Below are 22,926 nucleotides of genomic sequence, written 5' to 3'. Positions count from 1 at the left end.
GCCCCATGAGATTTTTTTTTTATGAACCTCAAAGTTGTGTTGACATGGCCATATGGGGGTAAAGGGGGGGGCAGGGGCACAGCTGGCAGCGGAGTGTTTTCCACGGGAAGTAAAAACTCGCTGAGCATGCGCGAACTAAAACTGCGTTTCGATGGTCAACGGTACCCGTCTGGTAGGAAATTGAAAGCAAAGTGGCCTGATATAATCAAGTCAGTTTGAAGAGACGACATTTAATTTTAGAGGAACGGGGGGGGGGGGACGTCGTTTCTCATCTTGAACGTGTGTTTCATCCAATTACCTTGTTTTGCGCTTTAGGAGGATCAGCGGCAAGTGGACGTCAGGCTAGGTGGCTACCGTTAGCACAAAGTAGCGGTGGGTGCTAACGCTCCGCAGGCGACGCTCGCCTTGACAAAAGCCAGGCGAGCTTATTTGGACGCAAAGAAAGATGTTTTAGACAGACCCGGTCTGCTGGTGACTGTACGACAGCTGGGTCTCGTCTTAATCGTTCACTTTTCGCGCTTGCGGGTGTGCAATCGACATTAGCCGATCAGCTAAATTGATGTTTGGATTTCGTAAACCGCAGCCCGTTCAATTCAAACAACTGCAGAGGAGGAGGTAAGCAAAGCACCAGCAGTAAGTGATGTCTTATTAAATTGGCTGATAACCACCACATCTCATACCATTTTTGCATCGTCTCATACGGTTAATTTCGGTGCATGCGTACACGCAATGGTCGATGTAATAAGACTTAATGCCTCCGTAAATATAGTTGATTCCTGTGTTTTCATAATGGGCAGTGCAGCGAAGGTGGATGCTGGTCAGTTTTCAAAGGGGGCTTCTGCTCATCCTGCTGCGTGGGAGCTACTCGCAATAATAAGGAAACAGTTGGGGTTCCAATTAACAAAAAAAGAAGGCTAATTTGTTTTTAGTGCATCTGCTTGAGAACATAGACGTTTGTGTCTTCGTCACCGCAGCACACCTAATGATGCTGTATGTTGCAGCACTCCCACCCAGCAAAAGTCTTGTGATGCATCAGAAAGCCTGCTGTTGAGGATTTGGGTCAAAGTACAATAGATGTTTTCAAAACGCACCCTTGGGTGCAGTCAGCACGATCGATGAACACCTTCTGCCCGAGCGACCGTCTGTTTATGAATCTGGCAGGCCCGATGGGAAGCAACAAACCGTGGTTACAAGATGGCATTGGTGCATTGATACACGTTAGTACTGAGTGGCGCCTTCTTCAGTTCAACAGCATAATTTATAGATATCTCATTTATTTGTTTAAATCTTTATCGTTATAGAAGACATTTTCAGACATTTTTATGTCTGTCTTTGGGTTTTCTTAAACGAATTCACACCCATCCTGTCAGACATTTTCAATAAAAAAAAGATACATCTTGAGACTTGTCACTTGTATTTTTCATTTTGAGCACGAAATTGGTGAATTCAGCCATTTTGAAATCAGTGTTTTGCTATTCATCCCATCGAGCTGACAGTGAATTCTGTCTTCAGATAACAGCCCAAATGTCTTTGTGGACTGTTGGATTTTCACCACCATCTTTGAATTATTTCTCCACGTTTTCTTGGTTGTTTCAAAGGAAATAGAACTAGTCAAGCCAAGCTTGTTTTTGCATTAGCAAGATGTGTTTCATGATACTGCATTGCCACCAGCTGATTAGGGCTTTGGTGAGCAGTGCAAGTCATCCATGACCACAGTCAACATCAGCCTATATTTAGCCAATACAGAGGAGGGATGAGTGTCATTGTGAAATCAGTTTTCACCCAAAATGATTACGTTCTTGTGTTCCTGGAATCTGGCCACCGGCTGATGTCATTAGAGATGGTAGTGCCCAGTGATCTCTAATGATTTGTTCATATGGGCAGTGGTGTATAGAGTATCCAGCTGGCTTGCAGCTGATGCTTTTATATGCTGCCTTAGTCATCATTATGTGGGACACCACCAGTGGTATCGCAATTCTTTTTCTTTCATTTTTTTTGTCAGACTTTATGTCGACTCTCATGGATCCCTCAACCTGCAGCCTTGATGAACCACTGTTTTCTTTTCATTTCATTTCAGAAATAGGGGGTTCTCGGAGGCTCAGATTGCTGCGAAGTCTAATCTCTGAAAGTCCTGGGGCCTCATGTATCAATCGTTACTGTGGGCAAATTTGTTTGTACTCCCCGATGGGATTATTTAGCCCTGAATTTTGTCTCAAGAGACCTGTGTAGAACCCGGGTAACCCCTGAATTTAGACACCGATTGGTTAACACTGATGTCTTTGCAGGCCTGGGTGATTGCTCGTTGCAAGAGGTAGACAATAGATGTTAGGAGGAAGGAATTACAAATAACCATCATGCGTTGCTACTGCCTGTCAGACAATCTTGAGGGTTAAAAAATCCCACGTGTGTGTACAAACAAATTTGCCCATAGTAACGATTGATACATGAGGCCCCTGGTTCTGTGTAGCTCAATGGTGTTATAGCAATGTATGCCTTTACCACAACTGCTCTGGTTAGGGGCTGATTCCCACTAGGGCCACCTATTACTGTTGTATGATGCAGTCATTTCATTGCATTGCACTTTATGTTCTGGGACTTAGGTACGTGCTGTAGCTATGCAGAGGCTCATTCATTCAGTCAACGTCAGCTGTTAGGTTGACTATTAAAAGTAACAGTCAGAGGATGTAACAACATGTAGAAAGAAAATGACTTGGAATTTAAACAATTCAGTTGACATATTAAGAGAGAATACTACATGAATAAGGTTTAAACTGCAACAATGGAAAGATGGTGAAATTATCATGGATTTTAGCTTGTCAAATTTTCCATATCGGATTAAATTTCTCTTTCCAGTTGCAATTCGGAGACCCACACATGCTTCCTTGTCTTCTTTTCCATCCCTAAACTCTGATGTGTGGTAAGGTGTCCTAGGGATTTGTTTGTGTCTAGGCCTATTTACAGCTCCCCCGCACCTCTTCCTGCCCTTAGCAAAATGCAGAGAAGCAGAGAAGAATTTGGGTCAGCAAGCCTCAGCTCGTGATTGTCACACTGATTCGTTCTGTTTGACTGATTCTTGCTGTGTTCCTTTCCTTTCCTTTCCGACCTCAGTCCCACTCACCACAAATACCTACCTACCTTATGCCTCCTCTCCTCAATCATTTTTTTTGTGTGTTTTGATCTGACTGCTCTGTATATCTAGTGACACTGCTAATCTCAACACTGGCCTAGTTTGCTTTTCTCCATATCTTTTTCTGGTATTCTTGTATTCTTCTGTTGTTGTCTCTCAGTGTTCTCCTGAGATTCAGACTCTGCAAAGTCGACTTTTCCTTTGCATAATGTTTAATTCAGTTGTCATAGCCTGGAAGCATTGTAACACCAGAATATTGCATAAAATATCACTTATAAATGATTAGTATTGAATATGATGTATTGTCCATATGTGCCCCCATTGAGTTATTTATGAAGAAACAGACTACCGAACTCTTTAAATTGTTTGTGGAATCGGGGGTCTAAGGATAAAGGTTGTCATCCATTGCCATGTGATATATTTACCTGTGTTTCATTGTGAAAATACATTGTCCTCTGTAACTCCCAATGGAATTTCGGGATGCAAAAGTAAACTTGCTCGCTATCTTCTCCTGTCTCTTTTCTTAGTAAAGATGAGTCAACTTTGGCGGCGAGACTTACCACTGTCGGAGAGGTTGGGCAATGACTCTCCTGTGGGCCTGGCCCCAGGGCCCCCAGCCACTGTGGCTCCTCACGGGTCAAACTCCTCACGGGTACCAGAGGCCCCGCTGGTCACGCCTGAGGAGCCCATTTTCCTCATGACGTCAACTGCCCAGACGATATCGGGCTTCTTTGTTTGGACTGCCCTCCTGATCACCTGCCACCAGGTAAGGAGAGTATGAAATCAGGCGCTCGCTTCCTCTTGCATGATTTCTGGAGCTTCACCTACCTCACATCTCTGGTATATCTGAATGTTGTATAGCTGGATGTTTGTATGTGTACAAAACTAAACACGCACAACCTATTTCTATTTTAGAAATCAAACTCATGCTCTTATTCAGAGCATCTTCAAATGAATGCACCAGTGCAAAAAGCTTGAATTCCTAGATCACCTTAACCAGAAGCAAACAATAAATAGTAAGAAGTACTAAGAGTCAGGACGGTCTTGCAGTGAAAGTATATTTCTATTACTATACAATGATCATATAAGATAAAAGGGCCAAGTGAATATGTAAAATAAAGGCTGATGGGGCCAGGGAGAGGCATAGACTATACATAGAATTTACTTAAATTATCTTGTACTTGCAAGCTTTTTTATATATATATAGACTTTAAGATGTGTATTTATAATTTGGTGCTATGTCTAACTTACTCGTGTGAGTAACCTAATAATGTCAAATTCCCGGTATATGAAACCATATATGGTGAACAGAACAGATTCTGATTTTTGCTTGTACAAGTACATTTTTCCAGATGGAGGCTCTGCAGCATCAGTGAAGATGTAAGAATGTCTGCGGCTTTTGAACCTGGTTCATCACTTTTTGTTTTAAAGGTTTCATAGCCCTCTTAGTTCATCCTAAAATGGCCTCCCTGTTGTAGCCCTTTTTTTTCTTTTCATAACATCTGATCATAGCATCCGGAAATCACACTGCATATGAAGACAATGGAAACAGCCCTGCCAAGTTCAGATTGATTTTTACTCCTTTGAAACACACCCTATATGGGGGGGAAATGCCTCAGGCTGATGAGCCTTAGTGAAACTGTAGACTTCATAGAGCCTCACCTTTGATTGCTGCTTATCACTGGGGAATGGAAAGACTTGCACTACATTTGGTCGATATGTACCAGTGGTGGGTAATCGGAGGCAAAGCTATGGAAAAGAAAAGGCGAGGTTGAGGAAGCCAGTGTGTGAGTCAACACGGTGCGGCTACTAGGGGAAGATTATATGGTCGATAGGACACACTCATTGAAATCTCCAGAGAGTGGTGATGTTTTGCATTGGGAAGTTCAGTAAGTCCTCTTTGCCTAACTTACTTCCATCTACTGGTTCTGCTGTTACAGTAAGGCTCTCAGTAAACTTGCCTCTTATGTAAATGCAGTTTATTGTGCTTCATGGCTCAAGTGAATGACTCTAACCATTGTGTGCAGCTGCTCCTCGCACACGATGAGTTACAGATGAGGCTACTGTCGCTCTGGCAACAGGTGCTCCTGCCTCAGCTACGACATCAGCAAAGAGAAAGAGACGGAGGTGGAGGGAGGGGCTGACGTTGCCTAGCAACAAGCCCTGTGAGCGGAGTGCACTCTCGAGCAGTGTGCCGTCACCTACTGTTTATTTTGCCAGAGGTGTGGGTGTACAAGCCAGGAAAGGTGATAGGTGGGGCATTGTGTGAGTGGAACAGAGCTGGATGGAGCCATCAAAAGGTGCTGATGACAAAAGGCCCTCTTGGTGCCGCCCTGCTGTTGGCTCGTCTGAATGCGGAGAAATTCTCAAAATGGGGCCACAGTCAACTTTGTCTGAGATCTTCCTTGCGCTATGTACTCTTTCTATGCGCATACACAACAGAACCCCTATGAAAACAGTTTTCCTCCTTCTCTCTCTCTCTCTCTCTCTCTCTGTCTTTCTCTCTCTCTCACACCACACTTTTTTCCAATGTTATTCACAGCTCTGTGGCGTCATATAGTCAACATTGCAGGCCCTGAGCTGTGCCCGATGAAAATTCACACATTGGTTTCATGAGACATTTTACCAAGATGTATGCTCTCCAAGAGAGGAAGTTGGCGAATATTTAAAAGCATTATCTCAGGTTCTCAGGGGAAAGCAACCAAAAAAACTGAAGAAACCCGTGATTCTGATCAGTTCCTTCATTATCACTGACCATCAACCACAACGTGTGTACATGGATTTTCATTCCAACCCAACACCACACCATTTGATTTCACTAATTATTCTGGCCCTGTCTGGTTGAAGGTGTGGTAATTAGTTAAAATCAGCTGGCGTGGTGTTGGGGTGAAGTGAAAACCTTGATACACCTGGTTCTCCGTTGCACATAGTTGAATACCACTGGTCTAAGTCAATCATTGGCTGTACTGTTGACACCATATTGGAGACTGAAATTGTAGCCGCATTGAATATTTGAGCTGTTAACCTTCTTTGTTTCATCGAAGTCCAAGCAGCTTTTGATCAAGCAGATTTGCCCATATTGCTCCAAAAGAATTCTCTGGAATTTTGTCAAGCATACCACTTATTCATTGTCAGTTGGGCAGCTCCAAAAGTGACTACATGATAATGAAATTTGTGTATCAAATGTCTTATTTTGTGCTTTGCGAGTGACATACAAAATCATAGGAATGACATGAATTCTGCTGTAGAATATGCATTAGAAAGGGTTACTGTTACACACTGTCATTTGAAAGTTATGAAGTATAAAATCAGATCAAGGGTTCGAGGCAGATTGATATCGGAGCGGATCGAATTCCCCAGCACATTTTAGTGGGTCAGTGTCATGTCCGAGTGCAGTAAAAATGTCATCGTAAATTTTATACATTTCGTGATGTCTTCTGGCTAGAGAGATAATAATGTGATAATCACACCATGGCAGCGTTTCAGTATCAATACTTTGAGCCCTTTTTAAATACTTCTATAAAAATGAATTTTTGATAATCGCATGTTGAATATTTCCACAATGTAACTTTTATTATGCCCTTATCTCGGTAAAATGGGGTTATTAGATAAAAACTTCAACTGACAAACTGTTGTTAAAGATCCAGTCCAGTGATTTTGATTCAGTCAAGAAAGTGTTATGGTGAAATATTAATATCAGGTTGGTCATTCTTTTGAGCTTCATCAGTGTCATATGATTTTGTTAAAACTGTTTTAGCTCCCATCCCTTAGCATAACCAGTTCTCAGGAGGTTGAGGGGGCGTGACCCTGAGCTCACAAGACCCTTTGATAGCTAGCTATTTCGCTAACTTGGATGATGTTGCTAGGTAACTATTCGAAAATAGACCAGTCAACAGACTGACTAATGGTAAGAACTCATTAACTGTTCAATCAAATTGGGGTACTAGATGATGCAGTTTATTACAGGAAACGGATTGGTTTTCTGAAATGGTTTGATTATGGTGACAAGGGGCTTTAGTCATATTTTCACAACAGCAGCAGTCTTAACATTTTGGGTAACTACATTAGTTTTTACATAACCTTACATTGAGATAGGACAACATGATTCTCGTTGGACTGGATCTTTGAGGACTTGCACTCCCCCCCCCCTTTCCCCCCAATTGTATACGGCCAATCACCCCACTCTTCCGAACTGTCCTGGTCGCTGCTCCACCCCCTCTTCCGATCCAGGGAGGGCTGCAGACTACCACATGCCTCCTCCGATACATGTGGAGTTGCCAGCCGCTTCTTTTCACCTGACAGTGAGGAGTTTCACCAGGGTGACATAGCGCGTGGGAGGATCATGCTATTCCCCCCAGTTTACACCTCCCCCTCCGAACAGGCCCCCTGACCGACCAGAGGAGGTGCTAGTGCTGCGACCAGGACACATACCCACATCCGGCTTCCCACCCACAGACACGGCCAATTGTGTCTGTAGGGACGCTCGACCAAGCCGGAGGTAACGCAGGGATTCGATCTGGCGATCCCCGTGTTGGTAGGCAATGGAATAGACCGTGACACTACCTGAATGCCCCGAGGACTTGCAGTCTGATGGAATTCAGGATATTAGGGAAGGCATATCAGGGATCAAACAGAATTGGCAGTTTGTGCTACCACCGGGCTGTGAGGATGAGAGGATGTGTGTTGGTGGCTTTTGGAAAATGGCCGGTAGCTCATTGAGATATAATGATCATGTTCCCTTGGCTATGTCTAATCTCTGATAACACAGGGTGAAATGTAGCAACAAAAAAAAAAAATTATGGAAAAGGGCCTGGCTACGGAAAGTCCTAGTCAACATTAGCATGATCATTTGACTATTTTTAAGTAAGCTTGTCTCAAGAAAATAGCTTGGCCATCCATGGCTGTTGCATTGGTTACATTTTGTTACGGTGCAATCTTATGCGATATTATCTCATTTTCATCTTTTTTCTGCTATTATAGAAAAACTGAGTGCATTAACATCGTTGAGGCTTGGTTGTGTCAGTATCAATAACAGGAGAGATTTCTCCAGTGTTGTTTTCATTTTTTAGTTAAATAATGAATCTAAATATGTCAATGAAGATCCAAAAATATGTGCTTCTGAAAAGCAACACTCAGGGGAAAAAAACAAAAACCGAACAGTTTCAGAAGGGGGGATTGGCGCACACTTATATTCCAGTGGGGCATTTTATGTTTACAGTGCAAGGATGCCATGTCGTGGCCTAGAATCTAACCCTGAGATAGTGTTGCGATGTTACTTGGATCCACACTTCCCCGTCTAAAGCTCTCTCTCCCCTCTTTCAGATCTACATGCACCTGCGTTACTACAGCTCTCCAAATGAACAGAGGCACATAGTGAGGATCCTCTTCATCGTCCCGATCTATGCCTTTGACTCCTGGCTCAGCCTCCTCTTCTTCACAAATGAAGAGTACTATGTGTATTTCGACACAGTCCGAGACTGCTATGAGGGTGAGTAGTAAGGGGAACTCAGTATATGGCTAAAAGAGATGATAAGTGTATGGACCTACTGCCTTTTAGTGTGTCTAGGTTGGTGGATGTGCTGTCGTGAGGGATTTCATGGTGCATATACCGGAGCCAGTATATGCCAGTAACGCCAATATTCACCAGTACCATAGGAGAGGGACAGTGTGCCTTTTGGTCTCCATTGGAATTGAATTAGTAGGAATTTATGTGTTGTTATTTCCACTGGTGCCAGATGGCCTTTGCAGTGTCTTCTGCATTTATGAGAACGGCCATCTTTGTTCTCTTGTTTCCAAGACCTGTTGAGATTGCTAGGGAGGGCGAAGCCTGTTTCCTAGCAACAGCATGCAAACGACCAAAGCCTTGACAGGAATTTCAGAAGGCACTCACTTGTGAACAGATAAATCGTAAGCCTAGTCTTTATCTCACCAGCCTACTGGGCATTTACTGACATTGGAATTTTTATTTACCTTTAGTGAGAATTTAGTAAAGGAGCTTCTCAGGCGTTGCATAGCGTCAAGTAGTATGCATCAAAAATGGAGTGAATCTTTTCTATTGCCTTTTTGAAAGTCTCAGCTTTGTAAAAAGAGCATTAGCCTTCATTATTGCTTGTCTACCGCATGTACACGCAGTTGAATCATTTTCGTGTGTATGTGCTTTACGCTACGAAGGAAACAAGGGCAAGTAGGGACCACAGTGGAAGCAGACAGCTTGGCTGGCCTGCTGTACCGAGTAGAGCCCCCCGTGCCTGGCACACAGTGCAGGGGCCGAAGGATAGCGGGGCTCGGGCAACAGCTGTGACCCCGCGGCCTCGTATCACTAACTTAAGATGCAGAGGACGTGACTGCTACCTCAAATTCTCTCATACACATAGACAGCACATAGACATAATCAGCATCACTTAATATACATTATCCTGTAGGCAAAATGTACTATGTAGAAATATAAATAACGTGTTCATTCATGTGTTCATACACACATTCCCTAAGGATACAATGTGTTTTCTTTAAAGTGCACATACTGTAATTCATTATATATTATGTAATGACTGAAAGGTAAAAGAGAAACTAATAGTTTTAATTTATGACGACCTTTTGTTATATCAGAGAATGGTAACAAATAGGTTGCTGTAAAGATAGAGGGGTAATACCTCCATAATCAAGACCCACATTTTAAGAAATTAAATGTTACTGTAATGTCCCTGAAATTTTTCCGCTCAGTTGCAAGAAAACCTACTTTGAATGTTTACATTAAAATGCAAGTTTCATTTACCTCAAAAATTAGTGATTGTGTAAAGAGACCTTTTTACATATCCAAAATATAAGTAGAAATCCATTACAGAAGTCACCTACTCTTAGTCCTCGGTCTTAGTTGTCGTATTGAATGTTCAGGAAATAGATTTCAAACTATAAAGAACCTCTTCCAAAGACGTCTCTGGTGGACGTTCAACCTTACTTTCTCTGTTCGGTAGGCATGAGGCTCATAAGGGCATATTTCACTTAAGACTTGCAAGCTGTTTTGCCAACTTTTCTGTACAAAAAAAAAAAAAAGGCTCTTGGCATCCTCCAGATATTGCGAGAAGTCGCTAGATGACATCTTAAACTAATTCGCTCAAGGAAGAGAGATAGAGTTTATTCCAGAATAGTAGCAGAAAATGGACATCACTATGATAAGCTAATGTATTTACTAGAACTATTGTCACCTAGACATTTTTGGTAGGAGGGAGACAAAAAGTGACACCAAAAATTATATTAAAAAAAAATAGCCTTTGTATAGAAACAATAGCAATCTAGATGATGAGCGATTAACATATTAAGAAAGGATAAAATGAAAGGGTATTTCTTTTCTTTTTTTCTTATTATTATTTTATTCTGCAATTACAGATTGGTCCCTTTAACTCAGTGGTAGAGGTCTCCACAGCTACCCTTAAATTAAACCTGTGGTGAACACCTGGAACAGCAGCTGAGGATGCAGTCCTCCCATTGGAGGACACCAATTACTGGGATCAGTGTCTGGTCAAGTCATGTCAGCTTTATTTAAAGTCAGTCTCTTTTGGCCACATTTTCACTATATCGCGAGGACCCTCGCCGATAAAATGGTACAGGGAGTGGTTTCGAATTTGAAAGTACGTTGTCCTCACATGGTGAAATTGTTTCAATCCCATAAAGCTAAAACAGTGAGGGTCTGAAAAATGGGCTCAATTTTCATTTCAGTGGTATTTGGACCTGTCCTACAATGGCGTGCAGTGAAGAAGAAAGCCACTTTATTTTGTCATTGTACAGGTTACAATGAAATTTGTTCTCTGCATTTAACCCATCCTATTGTATAGGAGCATTGGGCAGCTATGGTGCAGCGCCCGGGGACCGACTCCAGTTCTTTTTCCTGTTGGTCAGGGGCACAGACAGGAGTATTAACCCTAACATGCATGTCTTTTTGATGGGGGGAGGAAACCGGAGCACCCGGAGGAAACCCACGCAGACACAGGGAGAACACGCAAACTGCAGACAGAAAGGACCTGGGATGGCCTGGGGTTCGAACCCAGGATCTTCTTGCTGTGAGGCAACAGTGCTAACCACTGGGCCACCATGCTGCCAGTGGCTCGACAGAAATGCTCTGTGCTTTCTACGATAATTAAATCAGCTACAATAACACAGGAACAGTAGTTTGCTGTACATTGTAATCAGAGTCTGAGGCGCGAGTATTAGAGGCTGATTCTACAAGCTCCAGGTGCTCCTGAAAACCTACTCGTACAGTGGTGGTCTAACTGCTGGTCTATTTCAACAGCGCACATTGTAAATGGAAGTCAACAGGTTCAGTCCTGCCATTATCTTACTGTGATACAATTATTTATACAATATGCAATGTACAAATATACACTTACAGAACGTCGCTGCCCTGCTATGACCATGTCTTAATACTTTCTCACAAGTGATTTCTGTTTCAGCATCCTGTGGAGGAATGTCAATCACCACAAATAGTAGTAATTGAGGAACGGTGGTCAGCAATTAACAAAAAGTTAAAAAAAATTAAGACCTAATTTTTCACTGTATGTTCTAACACGACAGCAGCCATGCACATTTAATCAATTAAACACTGAATTGCCTGTGAAATAACCACAAGATAGCCATTCAAATGTTTCCCCATCTGACTTGGCCAGAAAAAGAGAAAATTTTCAAGTAAATGTGAGAAAATCCCCAAATCCAGTGGTGCAGAGGTGATGATACAGATTACAGGTGTTTTCTAAGAGATGCGGGTGTATTTGTAAATGTTGAGGGGGTTAACATCTAGGCAAAAAATAGGATTGTATTTGGTGTTTCAGTAACTTGATGTTCTCATGGATGTGCATTGTTAACCTTGGCAAATAGGCAAACAATCACAAAAAACAGAAGCAATAATTTGAGTAGCATAAATGAAGCACTGCTTGGGCAATATTTGAACAATCTAAGCACATGGTCTAAAGTGCATGGTGCAAGTGCATGTAGGGCGTGTCCAAATCCACTTTGCTAGTTTAACGGTGGATAATCTGGGTGAAAAGTAAGGCGCATGGTTCAAAGGGGTTGTCCATCCATCCATTATCTTAACCGTTTATCCTGCTCTCAGGGTTGCAGGGATGCTGGACCCTATTCCAGCAGTCACTGGGCGGCAGGCAGGGAGACACCCTGGACAGGCCGCCAGGCCATCATGTGTGTTTTGGGTGAAATAAACCAATCAGTATCATCTCCCATTCCCTTTAAAAGTTTTGGATTGCTATTGTAATGGCAAAAATATCGCCCATTGTGCCCCGCCTATGTAGTCATATGTTATTTATTAATAATTAATGTGCCATTGACTTAAGACCAGGTTTTTGTTAGTCAATTGCACAGTTGCTTTCCACTGCCTCAAGATAGCAGTGCACCAGAAATGCGCCTGACCACACCTCATTTTAAGACCAACACGCCCATGGGCACAAGTACATTTGCTATTTAAGCAACGTGGGCGCTGGACAGGAAAATGACAACTTCGTCCGCCTGAAACTAGCAAAGAGACTTTCATTGCTTTTGGCGTCGCTTTGCACCAGGTGTAAGATAGAGCCCCTTATGTTTGTATTTTAATACTTTACTCATAGAGTTGGTGAGCCATAGTCACAAATGGTTCCCCCCACTCCCCCAATGATTTTTTTCCCCCTCCTTTTTCTCCTCAATTGTATCTGGCCAATTACCCCACTCTTCCGAGACATCCCGGTTGCTGCTCCACCCCCTCTGCCGATCTGGGGAGGGCTGCAGACTACCACATGCCTCCTCCGATACATGTGGAGTTGCCAGCCGCTTCTTTTCACCTGACAGTGAGGAGTTTTGCCAGGGGGATGTAGCGCATGGGAGGATCACGCTATTTCCCCCAGTTCCCCCCCCCCCTGAACAGGCGCCCCGACCGACCAGAGGAAGCACTAGTGCAGTGACCAGGACACATACCCACATCCGGCTTGCCACCTTCAGACACAGCCAGTTGTGTCTGCAGGGACGCCCAACCAAACCGGTGGTAACACGGGGATTCGAACTGGGGTCCCCCTGTTGGTAGGCAATGGAATAGACCGCGACGCTTTCCCCCCACCCCACCCCCACTGACTCTGTCTATTTGTGTGTTTGCAGCCTTTGTCATCTACAATTTCCTCAGTCTGTGTTATGAGTACCTTGGTGGGGAGAGTGCCATCATGGCAGAGATCAGAGGGAAGCCAATCGAGTGAGTCTTCTTTTTCTTTTTTTTCTCTCTCTTATTCCTCAGATTTAGATTCTCGGTGTTTGGCCTTTTTTTTCCAAATGAGCTCTAATTCATTTTGATTATGGGTGAAAATAATATTATTTTAACTTGCTTGGATATGTGTAGTTCTGATGCTTATATGAAACTCCACTGTCCCCCCTCAGGTCAAGCTGTGTGTATGGGACTTGTTGTTTATGGGGCAGGACATACTCCATCGGCTTTCTTAGGTTCTGCAAACAGGTACCAGTAATCCTTTGCTTTCATACAGTTTGTATCATCTCTTAAGTGTTGTAATAACTCAACACAAGGCTTTTTTGGTACAAATTAAACACAAAATCGGTTCTGTCACAGCTTTAAATACTAAAAGAACATTGAGATATCTGCATTATGACTTTTCACCCAGTCACCCAAATTCTTAAAAAGACTAAATTGGGCTGATTATGAAATCCTGAGGATTTTGACATGAATTAGCTTGAATGAAGAAATCAAAAACTCTGAATACCAGACTGACGATGGAACATTTGAGTTTTTCCTAAACCGCTTTCCTCTTGTACCCTGAAGTTATCTAGGATTGGAAATCTGGTGCAAGAATGCCGCAATTTAAAAAAAAGAAAAAAGCACTGACTCTTTTTTGCCACAAAAGCAGTATATCATCACATCATATGGACTGTCAGTCACTTTATCGTAGTATAGTTATCCCCTGGCATGATATTTGTTTTTTAATTTCCGTTTTGTGCTGCCCTTCCTCTCACTCACTCCCTTCGTTCCTAAGGCGACTCTCCAGTTCTGTGTGGTGAAGCCCCTGATGGCCATGATTACTGTCATCCTGCAAGCCTTTGGGAAATACAGAGATGGAGACTTCAAGTATGTTTGCGCACTAACATGTCCTCTCGGAGGACCGGCAGCATGAATGCCTCTGAATAACCCTTTCACATAGCCCTGCTGTGTTTGTGTCACTGTGCATTAGACCACAACGACCTCTGCCAAGATCTTGTCATGTCCTAAGATCATTGTGTATTCGATATTCTTGTAAGTCATTGGTGTACAGTTCTGGTCAACATTATTGGCACCCCTATATATTTTTTTCTATATCAGATACAATAGCTTCGAAAATAAATTGAGATGTACCAACTTTGTATCATCAGAATATTTTAATAGGATGTCCAAAGTTATTCAACAACAAAAGATGCATTTTCAACTTAAATGTTATGATTTCAAAGAATAAGCATAAAATATGACCTGGACATCATTAAAGGCACCCTTTGCCTAATATTTGGTCACACAACCTTTGGCAACAATGACAGCCTCTATACATAGCCATCTATAAGCATCTTGTACCTGTCTGCTGGTAGTTTCTCCCACTCTTCCATTGCAGTTTGCTCAAGCTCTTCAGTGTTTGCAGGATTCCTTTTCCCAATGGCAGGTTTCAGCTCTCCAAAAAAATTCAATTGGGTTGAGATCAGGACTCATTGCTGGCCAGTTCAAATCAGTCCAATTTTTCCTGAACCATTCTTTTGTGCTTTTGGATGTATGTATGCTTTGGGTAATTTTCCTGCTGGAGGACCCCCTTCCGCCATGTCCCGGCAGGTTCTTGACAGTTCCATAAGTAGCAAATGTCTTAATAATGTTGCAAACTGTTGAAACAGGGACGCCAAGGTCTTTAGAGATCGCCTCATACCCTTTACAATTTTTGTGTTTAGCGATAATTGCATTTCTGATGCTCGCTTGTCTTCACCATTGTGAAAAAGAAGAGAGGATGAAAGTGGCCTTTTAACATTAAGGGCATCATTTATTGGTTAATTCAAGTCATGTGAGCATTGACAGTTTATTACAAGTGAGTCTAATTTCTAATTTACCATAGGTGAGGCTAATTTAGTTCTTTTTTTTTCAAACTGATTTGAATTCCTCAAAAGGGTGCCAATAATTGTCTCTTTACTTTTTTATACTTTCTTCTCCTATTTCTTTTAGAAGTTGTCATTTTTATCCTGTGCAATTCTGTATCAAACAGATGAATGCATATAGAACAAAGCTGTTTCAGTACACGTTTTTTTTTTTTTAGGAGATACTGTGCATCTACTACTACTACTTTCGGCTGCTCCTGTTAGGGGTCGCCACAGCGGATCATCCGTTCCTATCTCTTCCTGTCCTCTGCATCCTCCTCTGTCACACCAGCCACCTGCATGTCCTCTCTCACCACATCCATAAACCTCCTCTTTGGCCTTCCTCTTTTCCTCTTCCCTGGCAGCTCCATATTCAGCATCCTTCTCCCAATATACCCAGCATCTCTCCTCCACACATGTCCAAGCCACCTTAATCTTGCCTCTCTTGCTTTGTCTCCAAAACGTCCAACCTGAGCTGTCCCTCTAATATACTCGTTCCTAATCCTGTCCTTCTTCGTCACTCTCAATGAAAATCTTAGCATCTTCAACTCTATTGTACATTATTTACTTAAATTCAAGGGTGCCAATAATGCTTACTGGAACTGTTAGTGTGGATTCATCACTGGTCAAGATCTACAAGTATTCTCACGTCAGGAAATTTATATATCTCTTTAACACTGATTGTCAAATGAAACAAATTCAAGTGTGTTGTTGTTGCAGTGCTTCATGTGTGTGTCTAAGGGCATTTTCAAATCTACAGTTCATTTGCTTTGTTTCAGGTACCCATGGGTTCGGTTTGGTTTCGTTTCAAACTGCAACATTACCAAACAAACTAAAACTTGAAAACAAGTACAAGCAAATTGTTCCTTCATTTGTCAGAATTTGTGTGTGGGGAATTTGACTGTCTTCCTGGTTAAACACAGGCAGTCTGTTTGCATTTGTCGGCAGCAGTTTTCCAGTTTGACAGACTGAAGGCATAAAATGGAATGCCGGCACCAGCTGTGTCAATGGATCATTGTCTTTTTTGTGATCTGCATAGCAAGTTTTGTATACTCTCAAACTCAGCATGAATCAAGGCAGTGTCTTAAAAACATTGTTGTGCAGCATCATTTTATTAAATGGAGATGTCTGATTGCGTCCTCACTACAAAAGAACTGTTCCACAGTTTGCTTGGATGTTGAGTCCACCTTCTCTTGGAGGTCTGAGATTGTTTTTGTCGTCACTCAAGTGTGATTGTTGTGTTCACATATGCCCAAATGAGTTGAACTTGGGGGGGCTCCAGGGTTTTACATAAAAATTCTGAACAAACTAGGTATGAAAATGCCCTAACGACAACAAAAAATGGTTTAGGTGGTGTTCTGAGGTCATTATTTATGGTCGTATAGACCATATTGTAAATTGTGATCAAATATTTGAAACAAACTATAGATTGTTGCACTAGATTTTCTTTTTAAATTTAGATATTAGGAAAGAGAGGGAGCCAGGAGGGAAATTCCTAACATGATTCAATTCTGGTCACATGGGGCATACACATACACTGATCAGCTAAAACATTAAAATCACCCGCCTAATATTGTGTAGGTCCCCCTCGTGCCACCAAAACAGCTCTGACCCGTCAAGGCACGGACTCCATAAGACCTCTGAAGGTGTCCTCTGGTATCTGGCATCAAGACGTTCGCAGCAGATCCTCAAGGCTCAGCGTTTTCGGTTTTTATTTTTCAAAGCCATCCAGCATGCCGAATTTCGTCACAAGAGGACACTGTTACGTAACCTCACATGAACAGGAACAACCTTTGGATCCGTGGAAACATAAAATCTCACCTCATCTCATCTTCAGCCACTTTTCCTGGGTTGGGTCGCGGTGGCAGCAAGCTAAGTAGGGCACTTCCAGACGTCCCTCTCCCCAGCAACGCCCTCCAGCTCCTCCTGGGGAATCCCAAGGCGTTCCCAGGCCAGATTGGACATGTACTCCCTCCAGTGCATTCTTGGTGTATCCCGGGGTCTCCCTCCAGTTGGATGTGCCCGGTAAAACTTCAAAGGAAGGTGCCCAGGAGGCATCCTAATCAGATACCTAAACCATCTCAACTGGCTCCTTTCGATGCGAGGGAGCAGTGGCTCTACTCCAAGCTCCCTCCGGATGTCCGAGCTCTTCACCCTATCTTTAAGGCTGAGCCCAGACACCCTACGGAGGAAACTCATTTCAGTTGCTTGTATCCGTGATCTCACCCTTTCGGTCACTACCCAAAGCTCATGACCATAGGTGAGGGTTGGACCATAGGTGAGGATTGGAAACATAAAATCCGGGTGAAAATCAGTTTAAAAATCTGGGTATTTTTCAGTGAAAATCGGTAAAAACCGAAAACGCTGAGCCTTGCAGATCCTTCGAGTCCTGTAAGATGTGAGGTGGGGCCTCCATTGATCGGACTTGTTTTTCCAGCACATCCCACGGATGCTGATCGGATTGAGATCTGGGGAATTTGGACGCCAAGGCGACACCTTGAACTCTTCGTCATGTTCCTCAAACCATTCCTGTGCATCCTGGTGCCATCTCTGCCCCAGTTAAACGACGCACACACACCCAGCCGTCCACATGATGAAAAAGAAAATGTGATTAATCAGACCAGGCCACCTTCTTCTATTGCTCCATGGTCCAGTTGTGACGCTCACGTGCCCATTGTAGGTGCTTTCAATGGTGGACAGGGGTCAGCATGGGCACTTGGACTGGTCTGCGGTGACACAGCAAGCTGTGATGCACTGTGTGTTGTGACACCTGTCTATCATAGCCAGCATGAACTTTTTCAGGAATTTGAGCTACAGTAGCTCTTCTGTGGGATCAGACCAGACAGGCTAGCCTTCGCTCCCCACATGCATAGATGAACCTTGGGCACCCGTGATCCTGTCGCTGGTTCCCTGTTTGTCCTTCCTACGACCACTTTTGGTAGGTACTGAGCGCTGCATACCGGGAACGCCCCACAAGACCTGCCGTTTTGGAGATACTCTGACCCGGTTGTCTAGCCATCACAATTTGGCCCTTGTCAAAGTCGCTCAGATCCTTATGCTTGCCCATTTTTCCTGCTTCCAACACACCGCCTTCAAGAACTGATCGTTCACTTGCTGCCTAATATATCCCACCCGTTGATAGGTGCCATTGTAACGAGGTAATGTTATTCATTTACCTGTCAGTGGTTTTAATGTTTTGACTGATCGACGTATGGCTCCAGAGGTGGGGGACATTACAAGTCAGCTATATCTGGCCACAGCATAAACTGCTCTAATGCCCGTTAATAATGGACCTAGATTTTTTTTGCACTGAGACAGCCATTTAATGTGTTTGTCTTTACCAAAGGATCATGTTTGTCCCTTTCTCCTTTCCTCCTCCTCTTTGCCTTTGCCTTTCTTTTCTAGTGTGGCCAGTGGTTACCTCTATGTGACCATCATCTACAATTTCTCTGTCAGCCTGTCGCTCTATGCTCTCTTCCTCTTCTACTTTGCCACACGCGAGCTGCTTATTCCCTACAACCCCGTGCTAAAGTTTTTCATGGTCAAGTCAGTCATCTTCCTCTCCTTCTGGCAGGGTAAGGAAAACTACATTTTGCACATAACACACATATAAACACATTCACAAATATATTAGCAGATGTATATTGAACTTTAGAGTGCAGCAACAAGAAAAGCATCCATCACCTCTTTCGTCCAGAACAGCAAGTAGTTTTTGAATTCTGTCCCCCTCTCTTTCCATCTCTCTCTTTCTATCTTCCCCTCTCTCTCTCCCTCTCTGCTATTCAGGTATGCTGCTGGCTATCCTGGAGAAGTGTGGCGCCATCCCTCAGATCAGCTCCGCTGAGTTCTCTGTGGGTGAGGGCACGGTTGCCGCCGGTTACCAGAACTTCATCATCTGCATTGAGATGTTCTTTGCTGCAGTGGCCTTGCGCCACGCCTTCACATACAAAGTCTACATGGACAAAAGGCTTGACTCATATGGTAAGGGGGAGTAGAGAGACAGAAAAAGACTAGTTGATCATTCAGTTGGTTTGGAGTGTGTGGGTGCGTGTGTGTGTGTGTGTGGGGGGGGGTAGCGATACGCAGAAAACCAAAAGTAGAACTCACAAATTCTTGTGGCATCACAAACCTACTCTTGTCTGTTTGTCTGATTTAGCTAGAACTGGTAAATTCTTGAACAAATGCATTTTTCAGCTAAATGTCTGATTTTAATCTTTCAGAGTCTGACTTTTCCTCCTTCCCTTTCCTCTGCCCTTGTTCGTTAATTTCCTCCTTTTAAACCAAACTGGACACACCCCCTGATGTATTTTGGATTACTCTGTTCTCCTCTTTTCTTCCCCTTTCATCTGTTTTCTTACTTCTGTTCTTTGTCTTTTTGTCTCTCTGTTTCCGTCTTGTCTTTTTATTCCCCTCTCCTCACTCCTCTCTGTGCGGCACTTAAAGGCTCATTTCCTATCTATGGACAGTACGGTAGGTCTGATGTTAGCTGGTGTCACGTCTACCTGTCAAAATGCTTTGTTTGCCACATCGTTTCTGTGCTTTTCATTGGCTTCTGTTTTGTTGATTATTGTTACATTTCATGGCTTTGATTGACGGTTTTCAAACTAATCGGTGCGACTTATATTTCCATATAAGTTAAACAGAATTTCCAAAACAACATTTTTCTGTGTGTATGTTTTTTTTTTATAAATGTTATTTTGCTTTCAGTGGGTGCATTTTGTTGAATTCAGTTTGTGTGCACCATGTTGTTTCCTATATGTAAATTATGTACCCACCCATTTTCAAATTATCTGCTCTGTCCATCATCCTTTTACACTTTTATCTCTCACACATTCTTAGTCTTTCTCTTACAGATCTTTTTCTGCATCCCTCGCTCTTTCACGCACACATGTACATACCTTCCTGCACATCCATGCGCTCCTGCTCTTTGTGTTTCATCACTAATATTCTCTCCTCTTCCTCTTCCCGTGCCTCCCCAGGCCGCTGTGCCCCCATGAAGAGCATCTCCAGTAGCCTTAAGGAAACCATGAACCCTGGAGACATGGTCCAGGATGCAATCCATAACTTCTCCCCGGCCTATCAGCAGTACACCCAGCAGTCCACACTTGAGCAAGGCAGGGGTCCGCCTCTCTCCCGCAGCCACAGTAACCTCAGCACCCGGGGGGACAACGAGAAGACCCTGCTGCTCAGCTCCGATGATGAGTTCTGAGGCTCATGTACAAGATGCATGCGGAGGCTGGATTTCTACTGTCAGATCAGATGGGGTTTTTATCCTCTATGTAACCTAAATCCGATCTTCTCATTACTACCCAAACTGGGAAAATTTAATTCTGTGAGTTTTTGAGACAACTGTTCCATGTTTATATATATGACAATGAAAAGATCGGATTTATGTCGGAGAGTCCTGAGACGCTCTGTTGATGAACCGCGGGTAAGAAGGGGATGGATCAATTTGAAAGGAAAAGAGATTAACCGTGGGGATGAAGTGGTGAACTAGAAAAGGGATCATAAATCATTTGGAGTGGTTTTAAGTACTGTTTTTAGGGAATTTGAGGGGCTCCTGAGAATCTAGGCATGGGACTTCATGAACTTGACGAGCGTTGTCCTTGATGTGCACATCAGTTGATTCATCGCATTGAGTCCACTCAGTAAGTGCAGCATCATTGCACTGTGTATCTTACATTGATTGGTTACATGCTGACATAGGAATTCATTCACTTGATGTATTCATTTCTCCTAGGAAGTAGATTTGACATAACACTGCCAATATGGATCAATACAAATAAACACGCTCTTGCATATAGAAACCTCATGCTGCGCTTAACACACCTTCGCAAACTATGAAAAATAGATATATGCTACATAATATAAAGCAGGTAAGTGGCATTCTCAGTTGAAGACCTATCATTCTTCATCCTTAGATTATTTTTATTGAATGTTAATCCTCACCATCTAATTCACCCCTCTGCCAACTCTGTCTCTTAAAACATTGCCAAATAGGGTCCACAAGATACACTTACTAAGGATTCATATTATAATGTAATTTATAGGCAAGTGACGTTAAAGGAGTCCCTGAATTGCTGGATTATATTTTAATATATCTTTTTATTGGTTTTTAAAAGGAAATGTTTAAATGACCTTGAAGGTACAACTCATTTAAAGGTAACCTGTTGGAAAACTGTATATTCCAGAGATGTTATGAATAAGTATAAAATGTATATATAAATGTTTTGTTACATGTTCATATAAACAAGTGGATGAGGAGCCGGTCATTGCTCCTTTTTGAATGCTATTAATTGTTGATGGAGTACGGAGGGAACAGCTGGGGGAGAGATTTTAGCATGGGGGAGGGGGCAGATGGACGGACATGCCCACGCACATTGCAGATTACTGAGGAAGCGACCGCTCTCTACAGAGCTGGCCCAGCTGTAGTGGTTTGTGGAGTTTAATCCCATAATTGGGGCATTATGTGTGGCACAGATCAGGCCTGCTTTTACTGGCACCCTGGATGCCGTCATTCAGTATTTAGTGAGACAGGCTATATATCGTTTACAATGGTAAACAGATGTATTCCATCAAATTTGTTGCAGTACCAAAACAAGGGCTTTCAAAACTTGATGGGCCTGTACAGGTGACAAAGAGATTTACACAGATAATATTTCTCTCTCTCACACACACTCATGCACTATTGAGCTAATCAGAAAACAAGTACAGACAGAGAGATACATTAGAAACTAGACACGGGAAATGTACAAAAGTATCAACTGTATCAAAACCCTCAGCCTAGCCAATTTACCTTTCACAGTGAGAACAAATTTACACCAATACCCATGGGATTGTATTTGTTGACATTGATAGTACATAACATTGCCTCATGTTCCATATAGATTAATACTAGAGGGCTTTAGAGGGTCATATTGGTTTTGCACAGGCCTTACAGTCATTGCCAGTTTGTGAGCTTATTTGTTCAATGCTAAGAGTCCAGTGATTTGCTGGTTGTGTAGATCAATTACGCAGGATATCTGTGGTCTAATGCTTTTACTAAGGTTTTACTCCTGATATGTCTAATCCACAATCCAAAGCACCTCCACAGAATGTATAGATTGACTAAGTGACATACGAAAGTTCGGGACCTGCGCCAACAATCACTAAATAAAGTATTGATGCTGGGGTGATAAAGTCAACATCAGCCCAAATGCTGTTTTGATTTTGTCTCTGGCTGGTAAGGGTGTGTACTCCACAAGCCACTTTGTATTTGCGTTTGATATGTGCCTCTAAAAGAAGGACTCTTCTATTCCAAATTCATATTTGGCTGGTAAAATCCCAAAAGTGGCCTCTAAAGTTTAGAATCTACAAGTCACTACCAGAAGAATCTACCAGAAAGAAATCAATATTGTAAATATGGTTAAATAAATGCTGCAAAATATTAATGGTTATGACTATAAAAATAAAATTTCCTTTGTTTTGTATTTTAATCAGTCATATTCCTCTTGTTTTATAGTTTTCCTTAATCTGTATATTAGTAGTAAGAACTCATGTTTTGGATGCTACATTTGTTTCTGCTGGTGAAATAAAAGACGGTAGACAAATAGGAAAAATCGGCATATTGTCAATTTCGCAGTATTACTATGTGTAACAGCATCGTAGGCTGAGGGTGTGTTTTTATTTACTTCATAACAGTTAAC

The 22,926-nt window shown here is 42.6% G+C and overlaps 1 protein-coding gene across 2 annotated transcripts; it reads left to right on the top strand.

Annotated features, from left to right (window-relative positions):
* Positions 1 to 162: 162 nt before the first annotated feature.
* On the top strand, positions 163 to 22,837 carry LOC130119210 (transmembrane protein 184B-like). Of its 2 annotated transcripts, none has more exons than XM_056287640.1 (9): positions 163 to 615; positions 3,660 to 3,893; positions 8,450 to 8,615; positions 13,253 to 13,343; positions 13,526 to 13,601; positions 14,134 to 14,225; positions 18,647 to 18,816; positions 19,028 to 19,222; positions 20,221 to 22,837. In XM_056287640.1, the coding sequence occupies exons 2-9, from the start codon at positions 3,660 to 3,662 to the stop codon at positions 20,448 to 20,450; spliced, it is 1,254 nt and encodes a 417-aa protein (XP_056143615.1). In that variant the 5' UTR covers positions 163 to 615; the 3' UTR covers positions 20,451 to 22,837. The 2 variants fall into 2 exon arrangements, with proteins under 2 accessions (XP_056143615.1, XP_056143614.1); XM_056287639.1 differs by having other exon boundaries at positions 3,655 to 3,893.
* Positions 22,838 to 22,926: the final 89 nt, after the last annotated feature.

This window comes from Lampris incognitus, chromosome 10, assembly GCF_029633865.1.
Source record: "Lampris incognitus isolate fLamInc1 chromosome 10, fLamInc1.hap2, whole genome shotgun sequence".
Classification (NCBI taxonomy): domain Eukaryota; kingdom Metazoa; phylum Chordata; class Actinopteri; order Lampriformes; family Lampridae; genus Lampris; species Lampris incognitus.
This window is presented reverse-complemented; position numbering and strand designations above follow the sequence as displayed.

Excerpts from the sequence above, each read along its gene's own strand:
- LOC130119210 (XM_056287640.1), top strand. The coding sequence starts at position 3,660 with ATGAGTCAACTTTGGCGGCGAGACTTACCACTGTCGGAGAGGTTGGGC. Across the intron at positions 13,344-13,525 it reads ATCAGAGGGAAGCCAATCGA|GTCAAGCTGTGTGTATGGGA; the intron begins GTGAGTCTTCTT and ends GTCCCCCCTCAG. Across the intron at positions 13,602-14,133 it reads TTCTTAGGTTCTGCAAACAG|GCGACTCTCCAGTTCTGTGT; the intron begins GTACCAGTAATC and ends TTCGTTCCTAAG.